Source organism: Miniopterus schreibersii (genome assembly GCF_964146895.1).
Source record: "Miniopterus schreibersii genome assembly, chromosome: 13".
Lineage (NCBI taxonomy): Eukaryota > Metazoa > Chordata > Mammalia > Chiroptera > Miniopteridae > Miniopterus > Miniopterus schreibersii.
In genome coordinates, this window is record NC_138113.1 from 54,732,956 (window position 1) to 54,758,061 (window position 25,106).

Below are 25,106 nucleotides of genomic sequence, written 5' to 3' on the forward strand. Positions count from 1 at the left end.
CTTTTTTTCTTTCTTTCCTTTTTAAATACCAGAAAACAAACTCAGGGAAGGTGAGTGACCAGCCCACCTGGCTAATAGGTGCTGAGGTAAGGATGGGACCTAGGCCTCTCACTCTGCCCCTCTCCTCCTAGTGGGTGTCATAGGTCTGGCCCACACACAACAGCTCTCACAGCGGCAAGCAGCAGGCCTGCTTTGAAATCGCATGGGCTCTGCCCTCCTCGCAGGCCTCAAGCTCTGATGTCATGGGTGTTGATTCCTCCGCTGCTAATGCACTAAGTCTGGTCTCAGGATGTGTCCTACGTAATTAGCAGAAACCAGACTCAGCAGAAACACTGGGCTGGCTGTGTGGTGCCCAGAGCTCCCGGAGGAGCTGCCGGTGGGGACAAAACACCCCCATCCCTGGGATTGCCTCCAGGTCTTCCAGAAGCACGTGCCAGGGCAGAGCTCCCCCGGCTGTTCCCACCTCCCACCACTCTGTGCCAGCTGCTGGGATCTAGGGGCTGGACAGACAGACTCACTTGTCCCCCTGGCTCCTCCTCCGGGAACTGAGAGAGGTGCCTTGGGAGGTTCATTCCACCCATGTAATATACAGAATATCAGACGGGCAACTGAATTATAGCTTCCTAACTGCAGCGGGGCCGGACAAGATCTCATATGTATCAGGATGAGATGTGAGTGGTCTCTTATGGGAATAGGGGTAGAATTCAGTTAAGTGGTTTGGAAGTAAAGAGACAGGTCTACATAGCGCAGCTGGGTGGTGGATCAGAGCCCTGTTTTTAGTCGCAAGCCACAGGGCTCAGTCCTCAGCCATGTCCTATTCAACTTCTGTTTTAATTGGTACCATATATGAAAATACGGAGGGCAGCTTCATGGTGTGGAATGGGATGGAATTACATGCAAATCTCAGCTTTGCCACTTGGCTGTGTGCCCTTAGGAAAGTTACTTAACCTCTCTGAACCTTGTTTTCCTCTCTTATAGGGTTATTATGGGGATTAAATGATAAAATGGATATGGCTGACATACAGTAAGCAGTCAATGTGTGTTACACAGTTTGTGTTTGTGAATGAGACGGAGTTGGGAGGAAAGGCTAGTATTATGCACTGCATACCAAGAATCTCAAAACATCAAGTGACTCAGATAAATGGGAAGGTCCAATACTTATTTCCAACAAACAAATTGTTCACGGAGCAGCCACGTTATAGGACTTTGGGTTTTGGCTGATAGTAATTGGTGATGGGGGCCCCAAAAGCACACAAACCCACAGCCTACAAAGACCTCTGGCTTGGGCTCCAGTAACAGCAGGATGGTCTTCACCTCCCCACCCAGTCAGGCAAGAATGCAGGAACCTGCGCCCAGGAGAATGACCGTGATGAAGAAGAGACTTGAACCTGATAAGGAGTAGCTGGGGGAGCTGAGGGTTTGAGCCTGGAAAAGCAGCACAGGGATGAGATCCGTCCCATCACGGAAGGCGGCCATGGAGAAGACGCAGGAAATGTGTGGTTCCAGCAGAAGAAAGGAGTCTTGACGTGGAGAAGCAGAGGGAGGGGAGAACCTATTAGCAGTCAGAGCTGTGCAAAGGCAGGACAGGACATGGGATGGTAGTGAGCTCCCCCTGCTGGAGACACAGGGGTGCTGTCGGGAGCAGGAGGCCCAGCTCAGCCGCTGGGGTGCAGGGTTCTGATGTCTAATCACTCAGTGGAGAGAACTGGAGCTTTTTCTCTGACATTAATTCTTGCCCCCTCCTCAGCCGTTATCACCTCGTTAGAGGGCTGATTAGGTTGGAGTAGGTCATGAGATAGAATTAATTTGGCTTGCCTGGGCTCTTCAGGACTTGCAAATCCCTAGAGGCCAATGCCTGGATGGCTTTTAATCAGGCTGGTTAACCGCAGCCCCAGAAGGTTTTAAAAGAAAGGGAAAGAAAAGAAAATATTCCCAGACACACTGGTCTTATTCCAGGCAACTCCATAAACACTAGGGAAGGCCTCCTGAAGGAGGTGGCAATCGATCTTGCCTTAGAAGATAGGATTTCACTAGGCAGAGATGAGTTTGAACCAAAACCCTTGTCTGGAATCAGTGTGGATAAGGCTGCCACAGGCCGAGGTGGCGGCACTGGGACCTCTCCCTCCCAGGGCTCTGACCAGGACAGTGTGTCGCTGGCTCACCTCTCTCATTGAGCCCATGGCAGCAGCTGGCCTTGAGCTACTTTCTGTGGACAGACTTGCTGTAGGAAAGGATCCGTGGCAGTGTGACCTGAAGTGGGGAGCCTCTGAGTTGAGGACCGTGACGGCAGCTGTCCTTATTAAGCAGAGCATCTGGCCATGTCATTGCTGAGTGTGTCCAGGAGGTGCATAAGCTTGAAATCAATTCAGCCTGCTGCATATTTGATTTCCTAGGACCCGCTCACCAGGCGAGGAGACATCCTCAGGACTGCAACCAGGAATCGCCATGGAGACCAGAGGACAGACTGAATCCAGGCAAGGCTCCTTGACCGGCCAGGAGCCTGCCAGGTAACTGATGGGCCTTAACCTCCACTTTGGGAAGGGGGAAACTGAGGCAGAAAGAAAGTAGATGCATCTGAGAAAGAAATGGTGGGCAGGGTGGGTTGAAGATTTGGAGAAAAAAGAGGCAGGAGCAGAGCCGTCAGAAATCCATCAGTGCGTAATTCTCTCTCGGGTCAGGTGGCCTGAGCTCAGGAAATTCTAAGAAAAGCTGCCTTTATCTGAAATTGCTTTAATAAAAAGTGATTTTGAGAGACTTGCTCAATTCTGGAAGAATTCGGGAGAAAAAAGCCAACCAAGGAAGGTTCAGAAAAAAAGTCCAGTGGGCCATGGGAGACCATTGGTGGACCACTGCGGCGTGTAGATAACAGTGGCACCGCCGAAGTAGCCTCTGGCAGGACCTCACCAGCACAGCGTGCCTGCTTGTAAAAGCATCTGAAACGTTCACCAGGCTCTCTCTCCCTTCTGATGGTGTCTGAACTCGGGCTTCAGTAACTGTACCGCCCGAAGGAAATCATTGCATCTTTCCGACTATCATCTGAGATTGTCTGACCGGGCTGGCCCCACGGTGGCTGCAGGGCTGCACTGTAGCCGGGCACTGACCCATGACAGGGGTCCACAAATCTGGGCTCACTGTTCCTTCCACCAATTTTGTTGTTGCTGTTGTTGTTTTGTGTGTATGTGTGTGTTAATCTTCACCTGAGGATATTTTTTCCATTGCTTTTCAGAGAGAGTGGAAAGGAGGGAAGTAGGGGGAGAGAATCATTGATGGGTTGCCTCCCTTACACTTGAAGATGGAACCCGAAACTTCGGTATGTGCCCTAACCAGGAATTGAACCTGCAACCTTTTGATGTACAGGATGATGCTCCAACCAACTGAGCTACCCAGCCAGGGCACCAATTTTTTTTTTTTAACAATGCCATAGTTATTTTATATAATCATGTGTTCTGCAGTTTTTGCTTAAGATAATCGCAAAAATTTTTATTCATTCTTGATATTTTTCGTTATGGAGAATGCTGTCACTATCTATTTCACTGTCCATCATAACTGGACATTTAAGTGATTTCCAGTGTTTTTGTCTTAAGGCTCATGGATTGCAAGGAAGAGAATGCTGTCAAACCGGTTCAAATTAAAAGGCCTGGGGCGGGGGAGGGCTGGGGCAGGGCTAGGGCAGGGCTGGGGCCAGGTGCTGTAGAAAGTAAGATACCGGCCACCTCATGGAAATGGAGCCAGTGGGGCTCCTGAGGGGAGCTGGGGTGGGGGGGAGTATCTTTTCCCTTTCATTTTCTTGTAGAGTTTCAGGTCTTGGTGCTTTTTTCTGCTTGTCTTCTTGGTTTCTGTCTCTGTTCACATATCACAGCACAGGCTGAAAATGGCCTTCACCATGCGATCTTGAGTCATCCAACCCCATCTTGGAGTGGCTCTTAGATGAGTGGCTTGGGTGACTCTGGTTCAGCTGTCCCTCTTTGAGCCCATTTGCTGAAGCTGGAGGGGTGGTATGGCCTCAGTTTCACCTCCTGGGCAGAGGGAAATGGGGAAGGGGGAGTGTCCAGAGCAGACAAGTTGGGCTGGGAGGGGCCTCGACAAACTTGCATGGCCGCAGCTGTAAGCAGCTGTTTCTGGGACATTTTCTTGCTTCAATTTATTCCCTTAAGCTAAGGTCACAAGTGTGTAATTAAGGCCAAAGTATGTGATAATTTGTGACTTCATTTCAGGTTGCTCAGAACTGTTTTTATTGGGGACTGCGGTGTGCACTGTCCGTGCCAAGTCAGGGAGACCAGACGCCAAAATACAGAGCTGAGCTCTCCTCCCACTGCCTCCTGGCAGAGACAGGGACGGCAGGAGGCCGGGCTCAGGGAAGCTGGAGCTAAGACCAGCTCTGTGGACATGGACTGACCGTCTCAGGGCCAGAGGCCCCCCGGGGGCCTGACTCCAGGAGAATGGTAAAGCCGAGGTGCAACAGAATTTATGCACAAGCCAGGGGAGAAAATGAGAGTTTGCATAAGAAACAATAATACAAGGGTTGGGGGAAGACTCTCAATTGTATTGAAGGGTTTGTTTCCTTAAAACCTTGCTCTAAATTTTTCACCAGTTGTAACAGAGTTCCACGCGGGGCAAAAGGAACAGTGTGGCCCGGCCGGTGTGGCTCAGTGGATTGAGCGTCATCCCATGCACCAAGAGGTCACCAGTTCAATTCCTGGTCAGGGCACATGTCCGGGTTGTGGACTTGATCCCCGGTAGGGGGCTTGCAGGAGGCAGCCAATCAGTGTTTCTCTAGTCGATGTTTCCATCTCTCTCTCCCTCTCCCTTCCTCTCTCTCTAAAAAATCAAAACATTAGAAAAAAGAGAGAGAACAGTGAGCAGAAAAGCTTGCTCATGTCCATTGGAAGGCTCATGCCTTTGGAGAGTCAAGGTGTTAGAAGGACAAGGCCATTATGAGGACAGCGTCCCTTACCGAGGAAGCCGTGTTCTAGGTGCAGATGTCAGAGGAGACGGGAATAAAAGGCCTGGGCAGAGTGAGGTGCAGCCTGAGTCCGGGACCTAGAAGGAGACGAGTGCTTTTCTGTCTTCCTCTTCTGTGCACTGACTGCCCGTCGCTGCCCTTCCAGGCTGTGGCGCCTCATCGTCTCACTGCGCGTGTGGGCTTCCAGGCACTTACGCCACCAGGACCAGAGACCTGACTCGTTCCTGGAGCGTTTCCACGGAGCCGAGCTCAAGGAGGTGTCCAGCCGAGAAAGCAGTGCCCAGTCCAATGTGGGCAGCGAAGAGCCAGCAGACGGAGAGAGCAGGTAAGGAGCCAAAGGGAGCATGGGCCACCTGCAGCAGACAGGTGGCAGGAGGCACCGCTGGCTAGCTCAGCTGGGAGCCGCTCCTTGAAGAAGACTTCAGTCTCAGGGGAGCCCCAAGTGCTCTAACTGTCTCTGTCCCAGTCCCAGAAGTCCTGCAGGAGAGGAACCCTGTCCCCAGAGTCCCCAGCCTCATGCGACCCCTGACCCCACTCTATTCAGGGCTCAGCTAGTGTCCCCTGGAACTGGTACTCTCAGAATCACACATGGGGGTGCTTGCCTCACCCATCTCTGTCCGCCAGAGGGCCCTCCTCCTAGACTGCACTGTAACCCACCCTGATACAAACCCATGCTCCTCGGGGAGAGCCTAAATGGTACTGTTTTTTGCAGAGGGATACATGCATTTTTCCAGAAAGAAGGTCTGCAGGTGGGTGAGAATTTTCAAGGGGAACCATTCATGTTCCAGATCAGGTTAAAACCGTGGGGAAGAGCACAAGGAGGGGCTAAGGTGGGGGTGGGGAGAGCTTCACCTTTTGATAGGAAAAGGGTCTGCAGGACAAGGGGTCTGGGCATCATCTAGCCAGCCCGCTGCCCAGCTAGGAGCCTGTGGCCAGTGCCATTTGGGGCAGGACTGACCTCCACACCCCACACCTCACACCCACACTGCTACTACCACTCTCCTCTCTTGTTCTTGAGAAGTCCCCCAGCCCATGGTCAGTGGGGAGACCCCTGGGCCACCACCGGTTGAGTCAATAGTCACTGAGCAGCAGAGGGTCTCTAGGACTCTGGAGGCAGTTGTGGGGTTGGACAGGGGAGACGGCAGGGGAAGTTGAGCTTCTGCCTCTGGAACATCTCAGAACCTGCTTTCTGAAAACTGGCCTAAAAGGCTGTTTAGGTTGAATTCTCTAGGTAATGCCAAGACCTATAAGATGCAGAGGTAAAAGTAAGCATGGTCGCTGCAGAGCAGACAGTCTCTGTGTAAGTGTTAGAGAAAATGCTGTGCGCTTTTGTATCTAATGAGAAGTGCTCAGCTGTGGGCGTCTCAAACGGGCTTTGGAGGGCCTTGGGGATGAAGGCCATGAAGCCTTGGAAACAGGAGGGCTCTTCTCTATTTGCGTGTGTTGGGGAGGGGTATTTTTATTATAGATATGCAGTAGATCGCAAAATGCACACGCATATTTAAGATAAAATATGGGAGTTTAGGGCAATTTCTTGCTAGTGTCCACTGGGGGAAACACAGATTTAGTCTCCTGGCGGGGAAAGGTGTGAGGGTTGCTGACTGGGATGCGAAGGCCCCTGGAGCAACATTCCTGGACTCCTGTCCTCACGTGAGCTTGGACTGCCAATGCTTGGGTACTCTGGGCTGTGGGAAGGGGACCATAGGGAGCTGGGTACTGGCTAGGACCTGTGCAGGAACATCCCACATTCCCAGGGCCAGGCATCCCAGACCGTGAAGGCCCTTCCTGAGTGCAGGGCCTGAGAGCTGTCCGCTGCTGAGCCAGAAAGACGAAATGGGGGTTGTTGGCAGCTCAAGAAACAGAGAAGGTGGGGAAGGTAGAGCAAGAGAAGGAAAGGGAGGGAAAGGGGCTTGCTAGCAAGCAAGCCAGACCCCTCAGTTCCTTTTGGGTGAGCAAAGACTTCTTCAGCTAAACTGATCCGATTGTCTTCTCCACAACCTTAGACTTATGGAAATGAACATGAGACTGTCGATTTCCCAGTGTGGCCAGATGAGCGGAGGGTTGAGCTAGCACCTTATGGTGCCAGGCTCCACTACATCACAGATGCTGGTCACTTGCAGGAAGGTTCAGAGTGGGTAGATGAATTTGATGGTGCAAGACAGTAGCTGATCAATTAGGGAGGCTTCCTGGGGGAGGAAGACTGAATTTTTGATGCAAAGTCCCACTGGCAAAACAAAATGTTAGCAGAGACCAGTCTTAGTGCAGTGGGTTTGGGCTGTGGGACAGCCAGCCCAGAGGTGTGATCAGCATAGGCCACTGCATCCATGGAGCTAAGCTTTCGCTCCTTCCCAGTCTCACAAGGAGGTGTTGCTTCCTGGGTTTCCAGATGCTGGGAACCAATCCCCAAGTAATCCTGGGAGAGGAGAGGGTGACTTGGCAGAAGTCCCAAAGTGGCATCATAGAAGAGGGGCCCTGAGGGTCAGGCTGGGGTGTTATGCGCCACTGGCTTTGGTCTCCAGGTCTCCTATGAGTGTCTGCAGTGACCATGAACTGGCAAGCCACCCTCCAGCTCGATGAGGCCAAGCTGGCTTCCCGCACCAGCCGTGCCCCAAATGTGCCCTGGTAGTTGACCACTTGGAGATAATACCTTTGACCCTGAAGTACTGTGCTGTTCAGCTTTTTAAAAATGTTTACTTGGGAGCAAAACCAGTCGCACCTCCCACCGGGTTCTCACATGATCAGGGTGGCAGGACCGGATGTGTTGAGATGAATGTGAGGGCAGGAGGTGGGAGAGGAGACACTGGGACAGTTCTGCCCGTGGTCTGTGTTCGCTCTGCAAATTGGAAGTCACGGCTGTGACTGCATCTTCGAGTGGGGGTGCCCTTACAAGCCAGGTCTCTGCAGACGAGGGCAGCAGGCTGTCACTGCTGCTGCTGCGTCCATTCTTGAGTGCAAGGCACTCGACCCACCTCACCTGAGAGCACCCGAGGGCAGACGCCATGTTAGGTCCACGGCTGTGCCCTTCATGCCACTTTCGCGTAATTAAACTGCGTGAAATAGAGTTGAACCTGAGCCAGATGCTGGATGGAGTCACATGGTCGATCCCATTTATTCTGGAGCCTCTGGTTAGCCAAGCAGTCACCCTCCCTCCCTGCAAGGCTTGTACCGGAGCAAACTAGCCACAACACATTTTAGTCCCCGACACCCTCTGTCCCTCAAGCCGTGTGGAAAGGCCCGGGAGGTGGGGCAGGGGCGCTGGAATAACCACCTGGGGCCGATGGGCCCCTGAGCTGGAGCTGAGTTCAGGTTCCCATGCTCCCTTCTCTCCGCCTCCTGCAGCAGCTCGCCCCTGGCCAGAAACAGTGCCAGCACCTGCAGGGGAGCAGAGGAGCGAGTACCCCTGCTCCCCCAGGGCCCTTCGCCCTCCCTCTTCCCCGGAGATGCCCAGCTTTCTTCCCTCCTGAAGTCTTCTTCCCTCCCATCCTCTCAGATAGTCCTAGAATCCTGTTCCTTTTATTGGAACTCCATCCCCAGGACAAACTGAGGGACCTGATCTGTGGGACTTCTTAGGGCAGGTCCTTTTATCTCTTTGTCTCAATTTCTTATCTATAAAGCAGGGGGGTGGATGGGATAAACATTTCAAGCTTTAACAGCCCCTTGAGTGCAGAACCAGAGGGTGCCCCCACAGAACCTCCGGCTCCTAGGTGCCAATGAAACGCTCTTGTCCTAAAGTCGATCAGGGGCCAAGTTGGAGGGTGGACTCAGGGCAGTGGAAGAGAAAATTTAAATATTTCCAGAGCATAGCCTCTAGAAATGGTGACCCTCTGTTATCACATGCTGAGCACGCAGACCAATGTGACGAGTGATTATGGCAAATGCCACCCAAGAGCCCAATGTGTGATCATACATGTGTGTTAGTGCATGTGCACCATTTTCCTGCCTTCTTCATGGAATATCATGGGAATAGCTGGAGGAGAATGTCTCAGTTGGAGCTTAGGGAAAACCATCAATATCAGCAAGAAATGCCAATGTCTTGACTTCAATCGAAAGAGAAATGTACCAGGGCTTTTTCTTGTTATTTCCCTTTGTTTCTCTGGTAGAACATTTTTCCATTTCCCTCCATGAAACTTAGTTGCATTTTGTTTGCATGAATTTGGACATCACATCCACAGACCCAAATGCTAGCAATCAAGAAAAATGAAATTATTTCAGCTACAAAACAATAGCTATTGCAATATGTGCTTGATTTAAAGCCAAACCTGATAATAACAGCTTTGAAACCTGGTTTTAGTCCCTTGGTCAGAGAAAGGCTCAGGGCACTAGAAACCATGGACCGAGGTCCTGGAGGTCTCTAGGCTTCTTTGTCCTGGGGCTGACACATGGGTGGGTGAGGATGTGGGTGTATGGTGTTGGCTGCACTGAACTCCTATAAATCTTTTCAGATGGGCTCATATCATGGGTCCAGCCCTGCAGCCAAGGACCAAGGGACAAAACTGGACACTGCCCCAAACAGGGCTACCTATACACAAAGGTACAGAAATAATTTTTATGGGCACCCACGCCCATTCTTCCACCACTTCTGGTGTTTTCACTTAGTCCCATGAATCCTGACTCTCCCTCCTTGATCAAACTGCTCCAGTCAAAACCAGTATCACTTTACGGCTGCGAGTGGGTCTTTTGGGTCAGTGCTGGGTGGGTTTGGGGATGCAGCTGGATGGCGCTGGGTCTTCCCTAGGCTCTCAGCAGGTTGGTAGCCAGAGGAAAGGCCAAAGCCCGAAATCAGGGACCAGAATCCTGGACGAAGAAACCTGAACCTGGTGCAATTCAAACTCCCAGCAAGGCTTAGCCTGCTCAATAAGCTTGTAGGAAGCGCCCTCTGCTGGTATCTTGATGCTAAGATTTTGGCCACAGAAAGGACTTGGGGGCATATCACAGGAGATCCAAGAGGACAGAGCATGGGTGACTGTCTTTCCTCTTCTCACTTAACAAGCTTGATAAATTTTATTCTTATTTTATGTATTCATATATACATTGTCAAAAACTTGCAAAACACAGAAAAGCACACAAGAGCATGCACACCTAGAAAAGTTTGCTTCATGTTAACGGTGGGATCCCATTCTCAGAGAAAACCCTTTTTAACATGTTGGCAAAGATACCTCCCAGTTTTTCTTAGGTATAAAAATCAAATGGATAGATAGATAGAATATATTTCATACAGACACTGGTTAAGAGCATTTGCATCCCAACTCAGCCACCTAAAAGCTTTGTGACTTTGGGTAAGTTGCCCTACCTCTCTGTTTCCTGACTTATAAGATAGATGTTGTAACTGTGTCTTACTTACAGGTTTGTGTGAAGACTACATGTGTTAATTATGTAAAGTGCTTAGAACAGTGCCTGGTACATAGTAAGTGCTCAATAAATATTGTCTAGTATGTTAAGCAGAATAATTTCAGATTACAGCTGGAACCAGGCTTAGGGATTGGGACCTCAGGCTGCAGGTCCACCTGGGCCAAATGTGTGAGCTCAGGCAGAGGATGCATTGTCACTTGCCCGGACCCTGCAATCCTCAAAGAGCCCGATCCTCCTGCCTGGCCTACCTCACCTTGCCTCCACGCAGCTCTGCTTCTCACTGACCTAGCCCACCTAGCAGCTTCCTCCAACTTGCTGGAACTCACCGAAGATAATTTTTGAGAGTCACATCTCCAACATGGGCTCTGTGGGCCTCATACTCTGTCAAGTTCTTCGCTCCCTGGTGTGGACACTGCAAGAGGCTTGCCCTTGAGTATGAAGCTGCAGCTAGCTACCAGATTAAAAGGAGTTGTTCCATTAGCAAAGGTTATTGCCAACACAGACCCTGAGACAAACCCTAAAGGTCCCTGCTGCTGGAGAAACACAGTGATGACAGTGGCTGAGAAATTCCTGAATGGATTCTGGACACAAACTCTACTGTGGCTGGCTGCAAAACCTTCAGCCACAGACTTTCTGATTTAGGTTTTGAGAGCACTGCTGAAGAAGTTGCTGTGGTTGCTACCAGACCTGCCGAAGGAGGAGACTGTCCTGCAGGAGGAGTTCTTGAGCGATGTCACGGCTCTTGAGAGATTCCTGCAGGGTTATTTGGATGGCAACCTGAGGAGAGACCTGAAGCCTGAGCCTATCCCAGATAGCAACATTGACCCCATGAAGGTAGTGGTAGGTAGAGCAATGGTTCCCCGTGAAGCCCTGGTAGATCCCTACACCCTGTGGCTGTATCCCCCACATGACAAAAGGGGACTTGGCAGATGTGGTTAGGTTTAAGGACCTTGAGAGAGTAGATGATCCTGACCCGGGATTATCTGGGTGGCCCCTTTAATCCCAGGCATCCTTCAAAGTAGAGAACTTTTGCCAGCTGCAGAGAACCAGGGTGGTGGCATGTTGAAGGGAACTCAACCCACTGTTTCTGGCTTTGAAGGAAAGAAGATTTAAACCAAGGATGGAGCAGCCTCTGTAAGCTGGGAATGCCCTCAGCGTACAGCCAGCAACGAAATGAGGACACTGGTCCTACCATTGCAAGGAATCGAATTCGGCCAACGGTCCAAATGAGCAGGAAAGCGACTCTCCCCTGAAGTCTTCAGAAGGGTCACAGCCTGTGACACCCTGATTTTTGCCGGTGAGACCCATGCCATACTCTGACTTACAGACCTGCAGGGTCCCTGTGGGTCATTTAAGCCATGGCATTTGTGGCAGTTTGTTCTGGCAGCAACGCGATGAATGCAGCTATTACTATAAACTCCGTGCAGTCTGCTTCGTAACCGCTAAACGTGAGGCCCGTTTCCCGGGGTCGCTGAATACGCTTCACCGGCTTCTGAAGGGGCCTCCGGATCCACTGTCGATGACGTTGCCCGACTAGAAGCCTTTTGACTTTATAAGTAGCGGTCCTGCTCATTCCTTTGTATGCACGTTTGCACGCAGCTTGGATTATTTCCTTAGGAAATGCTGTGGAAACTGCGCTGATCTTTTTCAACAGGTGTTTCATTAGCAGACATTTATCTCTCATCCAGCACCTTCCTCCAGGATATGGAATGGGGAATCTGGGGGCCTGTGGGTGACTCTGGGGGACCCCTGACGCAGGCCAGGTCCCTTACCCTCTGCCACGGTTTCCTCAGCTGTTCAGTGGGCCGTGATGCCTGACTTGCAGAACTGTTGTAACTATTAGCAGGTCACCTTGAGGACTGCTCCCAGTCCTCAAACGACAGCCAGGGAAGAGGGAGCAAGTGAAGCCAGTGCACTCACGGGGGCATGGGGGCCTTCCTGCGATGGGGAGGGAGGGGGCCGTCCACCCCCAGCCTCAGGCACTCGCTCCCTTTCTCCTGTGTGAAGCTGGCTCCTTCCTGCACCCCAGCTTTCTCCCCAAAGCCAGGTTTTCATCCAATGCCCAGATGGGTTTTGAGAACAATCAGCAGGCCACACCATTTTCTTTAGAACAAAGGGCTCCGTAGGTGCCTTTTCTACCCCACGGCCTCTCCTCCCTGTCACTCCAGCCCACCCTCTCCATGTGACAGTGTCTGTGGTGTGTGAAAATTGCTTAATGTCACCCTGTGTCATCCAGTGACAAGGCAAGAAAGGAGGAAAAAGAGAGGAGGGAAGAAGAGAGGAAGGAAAACTGCCTAAAACAAGAGGAGTAAGTACTGAGAGAAGTGCTTCCGAAGAGAGCTCAGTGGTCACATTGAGCCCGTGCGCACCCCCCTCCACCCCAGGACCCAGGACCTGGGACCCCAGGCCTCAGGGCAGCACTGGAGAGGAGGCTGGTGAGGTCTGCCGAGGAGGAGTTGGTCCTGGGAGAGTCAGGCTTAAGAGATCCTGTGAGGATCTCGTCCTGCAGGGAGTCCTGGCCCAGCTCTGGGACCCAAGGGGGGCTGACTGGTAGAGAGGGTGGTCTGTGGCCTCGGGGGAGCAGTTTGTGGCTGTCCCTGTGAACCTGTGCACTCCCCACCCACAGGCGTTCAATCTGCCCACACAAGTGCTGTCCACACAGCCCAGGTGAGCCGTGGCCTTCTCCTGGGCACATGAAAATACTATAGTCACAAACCTCAACCCAAACCCAGTGAGAAGTGCTGGAACAGTCCAAATCCTGTCTGTGAGCCGGCAGTCTTGCACTTGCTGAGTCCGGGTGAGGGCAGGAAGGCCTGGGTCTCCTCTGGGAGAGACCTGGGCCGGAAGTGGAGCATATGAGCTGGGGGAGGAGACACATGGACCCAAAGGAAAAGAATCTTCAGCACAGCTATAATCGCTATTCCTCAGAAAATCCTGGAAATTAAAACAGAGAACACCCCAGGCTACCTTTCATCTCTGTGCTGGCCACATCACCTAGGCGATACCTGGGTTGGTGGTTTGGATGGAGAGGTAGGACCTGAGTGCTTGGAAATGAGCCTTTAGAACATCCTTGCAAATGATGTGAGCAAGGTGGAATGCGTTCCCAAGGGGATGCCCCAGGCTCCCAAATTCTGTCCTGAGAGGAGCTGCCTCAGAATCCTTGGCAGGCTCCGGCCCTGGGGGGTTTGGATGGGCCCTGGGATCTGCATTTTCACAAAGCTCCCAGATGGTTCTGAGACTCCATTTGCAGCCCTGAGTGACAGCCTCATGCTGCATTTTCATTCCCAGGGTCCTGAGGACATGGAGGATGCCACCAGGCACACGGGGATGTCACCTCCATGATTTTATAGGCAACTTGGCTTTCTGGGGAACTGAGAAGGACCTCCAGAGTCTGCCCTGCCTCCCAGCCTGTCTTCCCATGCAGGGACACCCATGTGGCCCCTGAGACTGACAGGACACTGTCTGGGACCACCCTCTCTTGAGCTTCACCCATGATTGCCCTAGGGTTCCTAAGCCAGGCCAGGTGTCTAAGGCCTTCCAAAGCTGTGGTCTTTCAGCAACTGCACTGCTTGTGGGGTCTGTTTCCAGGAAGAAGGGCACCATCGTGGTGGACCCCGCCAGCAACGTGTACTATCGCTGGCTGACCGTCATTTCCCTGCCTGTCTTCTACAACTGGTGCCTGTTGGTGTGCAGGTAGGGGTGTGGCTGGGGCCTCCCCCAGGGACAGGGAGGGAGAGGGAGGGCAGCCAGGCTCTAGATGGCCGAACTCTGAGTCTCAATCAAGAGCCTGGCTCCTGGCTCCTCTGGGCCACCACGCAGCTGTTCCTCCATCTGTGAGGCGGCTCTGGAGGAGCTCCGTGAAGGCTCTCTGATGCACTGGTGGGACCTGTGCTCGCACCCACAGCAAGGTTCCTGGCACCTTGGAGCCTTAATGGAGTTGTAGGAGGAAGAAGCAGGGGGCTAGCTGCCTTTATTCTGAGGGCAGGGTGGGGGTGGGGCTCTCCCTAGCAGCCTGTGGGACGGGGTGCAGGGGAGGGGAGCTACTCTCTGATTATAAGCTGGGGGCCCAGCTTTCTGTGCTGGGGTGCAGAGTGAGCTCTTATGAAGGGTTCCAGGGCCTTTGGGTGCTCCTGAGCAGGCCTTCAGGACAGGGTGCAAATTCCTGGGCCAGCATGTACTTCTGAGGTGCAGGGACAAGCTGCTGTCCTCCTGGGATTCCAGGGAGCTCAGGAACTTTCTCAGGAAGCTGCAGGAGAGGAAGGCAGGGTGAGCAGCTCGTCTCATAAGAGGCAGAGGGAGGGGGATCTGGGTCTCTCCTAGGTAGATGCTGCTCCTCTGAGGTAGGTGGGAGCTGGGCGAGCCTGGGCGAGCCAGCAGGACTGTACGGTGGGGCTGTGTGCTTCCTGAGAAAGCTGCAGAAGAGACAGGGCAGCTGCTGGTCTCCTGGGCAGGCAGATCTGCAAGAGAGGGGGCAAGGATGTGTCCTTTCTCCACCAGTGGTGTAGGTGGAGTTCTGGGAGGTCCTGAGCCAGGTAGAGGGCAAAGATGCAGGGACAAAAAGGCTGCATTTCTGAGAGTGACCCGTGGCTTTAGGGCATTCCTGTTCAAGTCTGGAGACAAGAATGCAAGGGTTGAGGGGCTCCAGGGTGGGGGGGTTGGGGAGAAGCAGGTGCAGCTACTCTTCTGATGGGATAGGGCTTTGAGAAGTTTCCTAGCAGGCCTTCAGGGTACACAGGAGGGTTTGGGCTTTTCTGAGCAAACTTCAGGACAGATAAGGGGTGAGCTGCTACTCTGAGAGTAAGCAAGGGGTTGGGGGTTCTTCCCAGCAGGCCTGTGGGACAAAGGATGCAAGGTGAGCTGCTGCTCTTCGGTAGACAGGAGGCCCAGGGGAGGGAGGCAGGGGAGCTACGGGCCATTCCTAAGCAAGCCTGAAAAGCAGGTATGGCTACTTCAAGGGGTACACAGAACTTTGGAGCTTTCCTAAGTGCATAGTAGGACCAGAATGCAGGGGAGAGGGCTGCTCTGTAAGGGTTCACAGGGCTTTAGGGCTTTCCTGAGCACCTGCAGGGGAGGACTGGGGTGCAGGAGAGAGGTGCTGCTCTGTGGGGGTACCCAGGACTTTGGAGCTTTCCTGAGCAAGTGATAGGACCAGGATTCAGGGGAGAGGGCTAATCTGTGAGGTTTCACAGGGCTTTGGGGCTTTCCTGAGCTAGCCTGCCAGGCAAGAATGCAGGGGTGAGTCCTGCTCTCCTGGTGGGTGTTGGAGCCACCTGATCAGGCCACAGGACAGGGGTGCAGAGACCCACGGTTCTCTGGGTATAAGTGGGGGCTTTCAGGATTATCTGAGCAAGGGGGAGTCTCTTGCTCCTCTGAGGGTAAGTGGGGGGTGAAGTGGGGGAGAACTCAGGGCCCTTCCTAGCACACCTGGGGATAGAGTCAAGCTGCTGTCCTTTTAGGAATGAGGGATATTTTGCGGGTATTGTCTGTATGACAAACAGTGAATATAAAGATCTAAAAGTAGAAAATATTTCCTGGTTTGTTCAGTTGTTAATCTCCCAGAAATTCTCGTATTTTTGACCCCAGAAAGGGCAAGTCCTCAGCCCCTTCCCCTGACTCCACCAGTGAGGCCAGAGAAACTGCCCCCTGGGGCCTCCGAGCTGACTGCTCAGCAGCAGCATGGCCCACTCTTTGGGGTCAGTCCCAGCTCTTCTTAACCATGTGACCGTAGGACAGAAAAGCTCCAAGACTAGGTCTCCTCATCAGAGGCTGGGGCGATGACGCTGGGCACAAACCCTGCAGGCTGGGCTGGTGCCCAGATGAGGACCCTGCCCCGGACACCCGGCTCCTTGTCGCGCTGGTTTAGGGCATGTTTTGATGAGCTGCAGTCTGAGCACGTGATGCTGTGGCTGGTCCTGGACTACTCTGCGGATGTCCTCTACAGCTTGGATGTGCTGGTGCGCGCCAGGACCGGTGAGTGTGTCCCCGACCAGGATCCTCTGGGCCCAGCCACAGGCCCCACATCAGGAGGGGTCCAGGGGACCAAGCCATGTTCAGGGAGATCCAGAACAGTAGGGTAGACTTACCCACCCCTGATGACGAGAGCCCAAGCAGGTCTGGGGATGCCTCAAGCTTCCTCTATAGTGACCCCTTGGACAGGATTCTGAGCAGGGGTCATGACACCTGGGCTCTGGGCTCTCTTATCCCAATGAGCTGTGTGACCCTGTGCAAGCCAAGCTGTCTCTCTGGGCCTCCTTCGCATCACCTGTGAAATAGGAAGGCCACGTCATCATTGTGAAGCTCCCCTCCAGCCCAGCTCACTGGGAGCAGGAAACAGCCCAGTCCCTCTTCTCTTGGACAGCTGTAGGACCCAGGATGTACTACTTGGTGGCTTTCAGAGGAGTATTCAATATGAAGACCTAAAATCTGGAACAGGGCATTCTACAGACAGCCTCTGGTTGCATCTGGGGGCTAAACTCCACCCTCTCCCCAGCCCCAAGCCATGCATCTTCAGGGCACCTTTTTCTAATTTGCACAAAGACATCACATAAGCTAGTGGAGGCCCTGCTTGTGACTTCCAAGATTTTTTAGCTAAAAACTGTTCCATAGTTGTCAATATAAGCACCACCAGATCACAGCAACAAGCTATGTGGCCCCGGTGACTTAGCTCATCCTGGTGGTGGTCCACTCCACAGTCATGTAAGCCTCCCAAGGCACAGGAGCTCCCGGAGGTGCCCAGCTCATGGGGCCGACCAAGCTCAGTAGCACAGGTCACTCTGACTCGGACATTGGCCCCACCCTTCCTTATGTTTTAGTGCTGTCCCTGGCAGCCTAAGATTCAGCAGGAAGCCAGGGGCGAGGGGGCAGGTGGGTACACAAACCAATTGGCTAATAATTGGATTATATTCCTGGAGAGGGGAGGGGAACTCTTCAAGATTGAAAAAAGATGCAGTAAGGAAGAATGGAGGAGTCTCAAGGCACAAGGAGTGCCATGTAATGATCAAGGTTCCCAATAAACACGAGTGTAACCCAAGAATGAAATAGGAAATAGGGGCTGGACAGCAGTGTCCCTAGCACGTGACAACAAACTTGGTGTTTGTTTCCCAGAGGGGCAGCCCTACCTCCGTCTCCTCAGAGCGTGGCCGGTCAGGACCAGCAGCAGCCCCTGGGCCTGTGAGAAGAGCCCCAGCCCTAACCTGAGGGATAGGCTCAGCCCTCTGTGTCCCTCGGGTGACCGCTGCTCACCAAAACCTTAAAAGCATTTTTTACGTTACTCTACTTTTGCAAGTGTTTAAAAATGTTAAAAAAAGAAGACAAGTATGCTCACTGGACTGATTTCACCAGTAATTATGCCTCATGACTCCCAACGTCCAGGCCAGTCTGATTTTTGGGGGGTGAGTTTCAGGCTTCCTGTGTTCCCAGAGCCCCTTGGATGACAGTAGTGCGCAGCCAGGAAAGAGAACTACTGCTTTCCCAGATGGCGTCTCTAAGAGGCAGCTCCTGCCCCATAGTGACTGGCGAAATCAACTGCATAGACCATGCCTCGTGCTTTTAAAATTTTTATTAAATTTTCAAACATACACAAAGTCAGAGTGAGAAGTATTATGGATCCTCATTTACCTTCACCCAGCTTCAACAGTTATCAACATTTTGCTAATCTTGTTTCATCGACCTTTCTTGGCTAGAATATTTTAAAGCAAATCTCAGACAGTGACCCTTTTACCATGTATCTCTAACTTTAAAGGACCCATTAAAAAATATAACTTCCATTTATGTTTCAAAATTAAATAATCATTTCTTTCCATTTCTAATACCCAATCCAATTCAAATGGACCCAACTGATCTGTATTTTCAATTGAATAAAATGGATTAGAACATCATAGACTAGTAAATATCAGGGCGCATTTCCTGTGGGAACAGCGAGTGTGGTTTTTGGAGTGGTTTCTCATATTAATGTATAACTATGACTTCTGTTGTCACGTTGTGAAATATCTTCCTGTGTGCCATGGTCAAAAAAAAATGCAGCCTCTTTGATGCCCAAGTGACCCCCGTCTCCTTTTTTTAGGCTTCCTCGAGCAAGGCTTGATGGTCAGGGATCCCAAGAGGCTGTGGCGACATTACACGAAGACCTTGCACTTCAAGCTGGATGTGCTGTCCCTTGTCCCCACGGACCTGGCTTATTTTAAGCTGGGCATAAACTACCCAGAACTGAGGTTCAACCGCCTGCTGAAGTTCGCCCGGCTCTTCGAATTCTTTGACCGCACGGAGACCAGAACCAGCTACCCCAACGTGTTCCGGATCGGGAACCTGGTGCTGTACATCCTCGTAATCATCCACTGGAACGCCTGCATCTACTTCGCCATCTCCAAGTTCATTGGCTTCGGCACGGATTCCTGGGTCTACCCCAACGTCTCCAACCCAGAGTACGGGCGCCTCTCCAGGAAGTACATTTACAGTCTCTACTGGTCCACCTTGACCCTGACCACCATCGGAGAGACCCCGCCCCCTGTGAAAGACGAGGAGTACCTCTTCGTGGTCATAGACTTCCTGGTGGGAGTCCTTATTTTTGCCACCATCGTGGGCAACGTGGGCTCCATGATCTCAAACATGAACGCCTCCCGGACTGAGTTCCAGGCCAAGATTGACGCCATCAAGCAGTACATGCAGTTCCGCAAGGTGACCAAGGACTTGGAGACACGGGTCATCCGCTGGTTTGACTACCTGTGGGCCAACCGGAAGACGGTGGACGAGAGGGAAGTGCTCAAGAGCCTCCCGGACAAGCTGAAGGCCGAGATCGCCATCAACGTGCACCTGGACACCCTGAAGAAGGTCTGCATCTTCCAGGACTGTGAGGCGGGGCTCCTGGTGGAGCTCGTGCTGAAGCTTCGGCCCGCAGTGTTCAGCCCTGGGGACTACATCTGCAGGAAGGGGGACATCGGGAGGGAGATGTACATCATCAAGGAGGGCAAGCTGGCGGTGGTGGCTGACGATGGGATCACCCAGTTCGTGGTCCTCAGTGATGGGAGTTACTTTGGGGAGATCAGCATCTTAAACATCAAGGGGAGCAAGTCAGGGAACCGCAGGACGGCCAATATCCGGAGCATCGGTTACTCGGACCTGTTCTGCCTTTCCAAGGATGACCTGATGGAGGCGCTCACCGAATACCCTGATGCCAAGAAGGCCCTGGAGGAGAAAGGACGGCAGATCCTGGCGAAGGACAACCTGATCGACGAGGACCTGGCCAACGCCGGGGCAGACCCCAAGGACATCGAGGAGAAGGTGGAGCGCCTGGAGTCCTCCCTGGACACCCTCCAGACCAGGTTTGCACGGCTCCTGGCCGAGTACAGCGCCACCCAGATGAAAGTGAAGCAGCGTCTCAGCCACCTGGAAAGCCAGGTGCAGCTCTGTGGGAGCAGCCCTCGGCCTGACGGGGTCGCTCTAGAACCAGAGACCAAGCAGCAGTGAAAATGCAGAGGCCTGTCTCCTGCCTCTGGGCCGGAGTCAGCTGTCATTGTGATGCTATGGAGCCCACAGGGCAGGGGACGTGGCAGGGTGACAGTCCAGCTCTCCTTGCCCTTTGCAAGCTGTGTGGACTTGGCAGAGAGCCTTGGCTTCCTCACCTAGAAAGTGGAGCCCATCATGTCAGCCCCGGTCCAGGGCAGGCCACTACAAGGTCCACACGGAACACTGCGTGGGGCAGGGCTTGGTAAAGTGTGAGGTGTCCCCAGTCCAAGCATACAGGAAAGTGTGGGCACTGAACTCTTATTTTTTACCCCTGAGGAATTTTTAGATGTCTGAACCTTCCCTTTGTTATGAATGAAAGGTGATTTAGTCTCTCTCTCCCTCCCCCTCCTCTCTGGCACCTCCCTCCACCCCCTGCCTGTGGGGGAGACTGACAGGGGCTGGAGGTAAGAGGCAGTAACTGCTCACAGCACCTCACCAGAGGCCCTCTGAGGCCAATTCCTGAACCTGGCACCTCCCCACGGGCTCTTTGGGACCCTAGAGACCCAGGCCTGTGGTGGTGCTGTGACAAGCACAGGGTGAAGCAAGGTCACCCATCAGAGGTCACTTCAAGTCTGTGACGCAAATCCAGACGCCCTGCCACCCAGCCTCTGTGAAACCGGAATCTGTTTCACGGAGAGAAAAAAAAAAAAAGAAAAGAGCATCTCAGCTGGGGAAGGAGATCTCTCCTAATTTGCCAAAGGGATTAAAATTCAGCCTCTCTCACCCTTGCATGGGGCCCTGGGGGGCCTCTCCTGGCTGGAGGAGGAGAGTGATGTTTAGGGGAGAGCCTTTCAGGTTGGAGGTGGCCATGGGGTTCCCAGCCAAACACAGCTGACAACTGGGACTCCAACAAGATGAGATCCTTAGGCCACGTCTTTGCAAACTGCCCAGGGATGCCTTGCCCTCCGTCGGAATTACATCCTGAGGCAAAGCTCTTAGCTTGCGAAGGGCATAGAATGCAGAATGTAGCTTTTAAACAAATCCAGTAAGTAGAATTCCATTAACATTTTATAAGATACTTAAACATTTGGGTTCTATGATTGCAAATTATAACCTTAATGGTCCACCGTCTGCTTAAATACGCTTTGGAAATAACCCCAAGAGGACTCCTCTCCTGATGCAGACAAGCCATGCGGGCAGGTTTTCCTTCTTTTCTCTGCAATCTCTCTCCCTCTCCCTCTCTCTCTGTGCCTCTTCTTTCTTCCCCTCCCTCCATCCCTCCTCTTCCTGTTCCCCCTCTTTCCTCCCTCTTCTCAGGAAAAATGCCCCATTTTGCTTTGGCCACTTTGAAGTCACTGTGGCGTGATGTTATGATCCATATGCCACGCAGCTGGGCCCTTTATACAAAAGGTGCTGCATTTTCAAGTATGTGTTTTGGGTTTTTATGGGTCTCTTCTGGTTTTTATTATGAATCATTTAACCATTTTAATTTAAAAAAAAAAAAAATCTTTATTGATTTCAGAGAGAGGAAGGAGGAAGAGAGAGAGAGAAACATCAATGATGAGAGAGTCATTGATCGGCTGCCTCCTGCACGCCCCTGACTGGGGACCTAGCCCGCAACCCTGGCATGTGCCCTGACCCGGAATCGAACTGCGATCTCCTGGATCCTAGATCGATGCTCAACCACTGAGCCACGCCCAGCCGGGCTAACCATTTTAACTTTTAAAAATAAATTTAAAAGGTCTATTAAAGGAAGTATGATCCAAGCTCATATCATTAGCAAAATGCAACTAGCAATGTATTTTCAAAATGCATATATTTTAAAAGCCTTAACTAATAAATTATGCCTCTATTCCTATTTGCACAGGAAAAATAAAGACCTGGATTAAAAAATATTGAGTGACTCCTGCTTCATATTTTTTCATATTTTGTCATAAGGGAAGATGCAGCCCTGAGGTGTGTTTCTAGGGCCAAGACCTGGCTACCCCAGCAAGAACAGGTGCTGACGAGCAGGGGACGGCACAGCAGGGGATGGCACACACACTCCTGCGAGGGCGCACACAGGCAGGAACAGGTGAGAAAATGCAACCACAGCTGCTGCGTTCGTCAGAGTGAAGAAGTTAAAGCACTCAGATATATGCAAAGTGTATCCCTGGGGGTGCTAAATGTGCAGGCATCCTTTGTCCGGGATCATCATGGGGGGGTCAGGCACTCTGGGAAGGATGAACAGACAGGAAGCTGGAGAAAGCCTGGGAAGCACAGCCCCAGCTTTCCCACTGCTTATGCCCAAGGAGTCTCAGTAAGTTAGTAAGTTGGAAAGTGGCATGTCAGGCCTGCTCTTGTTCAAGTCACCACCTGGCCACTTGGGCAAATTATTTTATCTTTAGGCCTCATTGCTCTCACCTGAAAAAGAGGAATGACACTGCCCACGTCAAAGGTTTGTTGTGAATGAACACACTGTTTTCCTAGGGGGGTAAATGAATAGTTTCAGCTAGCTAGCCTCCCACTGCCAACATGGTTGGGAAGCTGAGTCTCCGGTTGTTGTCAGGACTCCTGTTCACTGACTTGGAACCTGAGATAGGGTCTGTGGCCTCCCAGCCATTGTGGCTGCCACCAGAGGTCACCATCAGAATCCAGGCTGGGAGATGGAAGTGTGTATGTCTCCCTGTGTGTGTGTGTGTGTATGGAGAATCCCTGAGACAGGAAAGGAATGGACCAAGGCAGGTTCTCAGGCAGAACCCTGGGGAGGTTAAGAGGTGGTAGGACCTCAAGTGAGGGCTGGAGCTTTGCTTTGTGGAACCCAGCCTGGCAAACATTCCAGTGCCTGGAGCTTGGAAAGTCCCAAAGCTATTAGAACTCAAGGAACCAGGCCCAGCTGGACAAAGGGTATCTTGGCAGTAACCACTATAAAGAATGTCTGGAAATATTTGTAACTCAACTGCTCCAACCCCCCACCCCCATCCCCACCCCCTGCCCGAAGCATCAGCCCTGAGAGATCTGCTGCTCCCAGCTCTCAAAGTTAAACAGGGCCAGGGGCCTAGTATAGCTTTATCAGCCCAGCTCTGGTCCATCTCAGACCCTCTGCCAGTATTTTATGGACGAAGCCAAGGCAGCTTCCTTCCTTGGGTCTCGTGGCCATTAGTGATACCCCGAGGAAGGAAAAGTGAGATGCAAACTGGGGTGAGCCAAATGGAGAATAAAGATGCTCCCTGAAGTGCAGGGAGGGAGCTTGTCTGGTAACGATGGAGACGACCATCCCCGTCACCTAGCAGCCCTCCTGACTTCATGACATAGGAAAGCTCTCGCCTATGTGCACCCAAACGTGAGTACAAATGTTTATTACAGCATTGTTTTTCATAGAAAAAATGAAATAACCTAAATTCAGATTCTAAGAACAAATTAGGATAAATATATACTATGTTAGGTATTTCACCAAAGAGAATTAATAGAAGGAATGAACTGTATGGGCGTTGGAGGGCTGAGAGGGCAGGAAAGGAGCACTGAGGTTATCTGGAGAGAGCAACTGCAGGAGCAGCTATTGCCCTTCAGGCTGGGGAACAAAGGAGGGGCTGCTAGAAGGACAGCTCCTCAGAGCTGGACTGCGGACTTTGAGGAAGGGCTCCTGCTGGCTGTTACTGGTGACATAGGAACTTCAGAGGAGTTTGGCAAAGATGGGACTTTGGATGGGACTCCCAAGAGGGGCATTGCATGGTGAGATTGGTCCTGGGAGCCCCCCTCAAAAGTCCCCAAAGAAGTCTGGAACCAACTGCCACTGCCATGATCTTCTATAGCTACTAGGGCTACATAACCAGGACAGTAGGCAGACAGGAAAAGGAAAGTCCCTCTCCCCTCCCCCTTTCTTTCAATCTTCTTCACAGAGAGTTCTAGAAAAGCAAGGGCAGGGAGGAGGACTTTTGGACTTGACTGACAGTGTTGTTTCACTTTTATTTATTTGTTCACAAGTGATTTTTTTAAAAATATGTTTTGCCCAGCCGGGCGTGGCTCAGCGGTTGAGCGTCGACCTAGGATCCAGGCGATCGGAGTTCGATTCCCAGTCAGGGCACATGCAAACATATTTACTGATTTCAGAGAAAGGAAGGGAGAGGGAGAGGGAGAGAGAAACATCAGTGATGAGAGTCATTCATCGGCTGCCTCCTGCATGTGCCCTGCTGGGGACTGAGCCCGCAACCCGGGCATGTGCCCTGACCGGGGTATCGAACCCTGATTGCCTGGATCCTAGGTCAACGCTCAACCGCTGAGCCACGCCGGCCAGGCCACAAGTGATTTTAATATTCTCCCCATTTGTTTATTAGTCATTTGAATTTTATTTTCTGTGTGTTGTCCATTCCAAGCCTATTTTATGCTGACTAAACGTTCCAGGGAAACCAAATCACCCTTATATAAGGGCTGGATAAAAAGAAAATCAAGGGTCAACTTGCCCCAGGAGATCTCTTCATCGCCCTCTGCTTTCAGTCATGGGCAATGTGTTAGGCCCAGCACAGCCAGCATTCCCGCCAGGGAAGCAGATTGCTCACTCCTTGCCTGGGGACCAGAGGAAAGAGTTGGCATGTCTTTAGCGACTATGTTCAGGGCTGTTACAGATGGTTGCTCTAGTTGTGCACTGCTCCAAAGGGTCCCTTTAAAAAGGCATCTTGCCTTATCACCGTGAATTTTTGTGTTTATTATGACTTTTTGGGAAGATAGCAGGGGAGGGGTTTGCTCTAATACAGTCATTACAGTATGACAGCTCTCCAACAGGGGGAGGTAAAGAGTCTTGTCTGGGCAGGCACGAGGGTTTTTAATCAAGTCAATTTCTGTCTCCAACAGGAGTGTTAAAGCATAGGTGTAGCTGAATCATTTCTGAGTTATTTTGTGTATATTTACATTCAAAATCAGGCAGCCAATATCAATGGCCAGTGGAGAATGTAGGTTGTCCTTAAGATTTACAGTGTCATAAGAACTGGCAAACACTATGATCATTTCTATAGAAGAGAGACCATGGGACACGCAAAAGCATTGAAATGTCAGAGAATTTCATTTCCACAAAAGCATGCATATGTATTTCATAACAAATCAGTATATCTCAGTAATTTTGAGTTCCTGTGACTAACAATTCAGAATTTCCATTTTATGCTCGATCATTTGCTGCATATAGTTTTGAAGAATGGCTTTATGTTTGTTACAATTGCTCATACTGAGATATAAAAAATCCACTAACTAAACACAATGTTTGCCTGGTCCTGGCATGTTGAATATCAGTGCAGTGACTGTTCACACCCTGAGATGCTTTTGGAATCCCTGCTCCCTTCAGCAGTGGAAGGACGAGTGGCTTGTAGGAGACAAAAATGAATTA

At 51.6% G+C, this 25,106-nt stretch overlaps 1 protein-coding gene across 1 annotated transcript in view; it reads left to right on the forward strand.

The window, feature by feature from the left end:
• CNGA3 (cyclic nucleotide gated channel subunit alpha 3) overlaps positions 1-21,245 on the forward strand; it is a 39,144-nt gene extending 17,899 nt beyond the window's left edge. The window contains exons 3-7 of the mRNA XM_081156148.1: positions 2,394-2,507; positions 5,109-5,288; positions 13,901-14,005; positions 16,176-16,282; positions 18,375-21,245. Of these exons, the coding sequence (XP_081012274.1) occupies positions 2,394-2,507; positions 5,109-5,288; positions 13,901-14,005; positions 16,176-16,282; positions 18,375-19,774 (1,906 nt within the window). The 3' untranslated portion in view covers positions 19,775-21,245. The remainder of the gene's footprint in view (positions 1-2,393; positions 2,508-5,108; positions 5,289-13,900; positions 14,006-16,175; positions 16,283-18,374) is intronic.
• Positions 21,246-25,106: the final 3,861 nt, after the last annotated feature.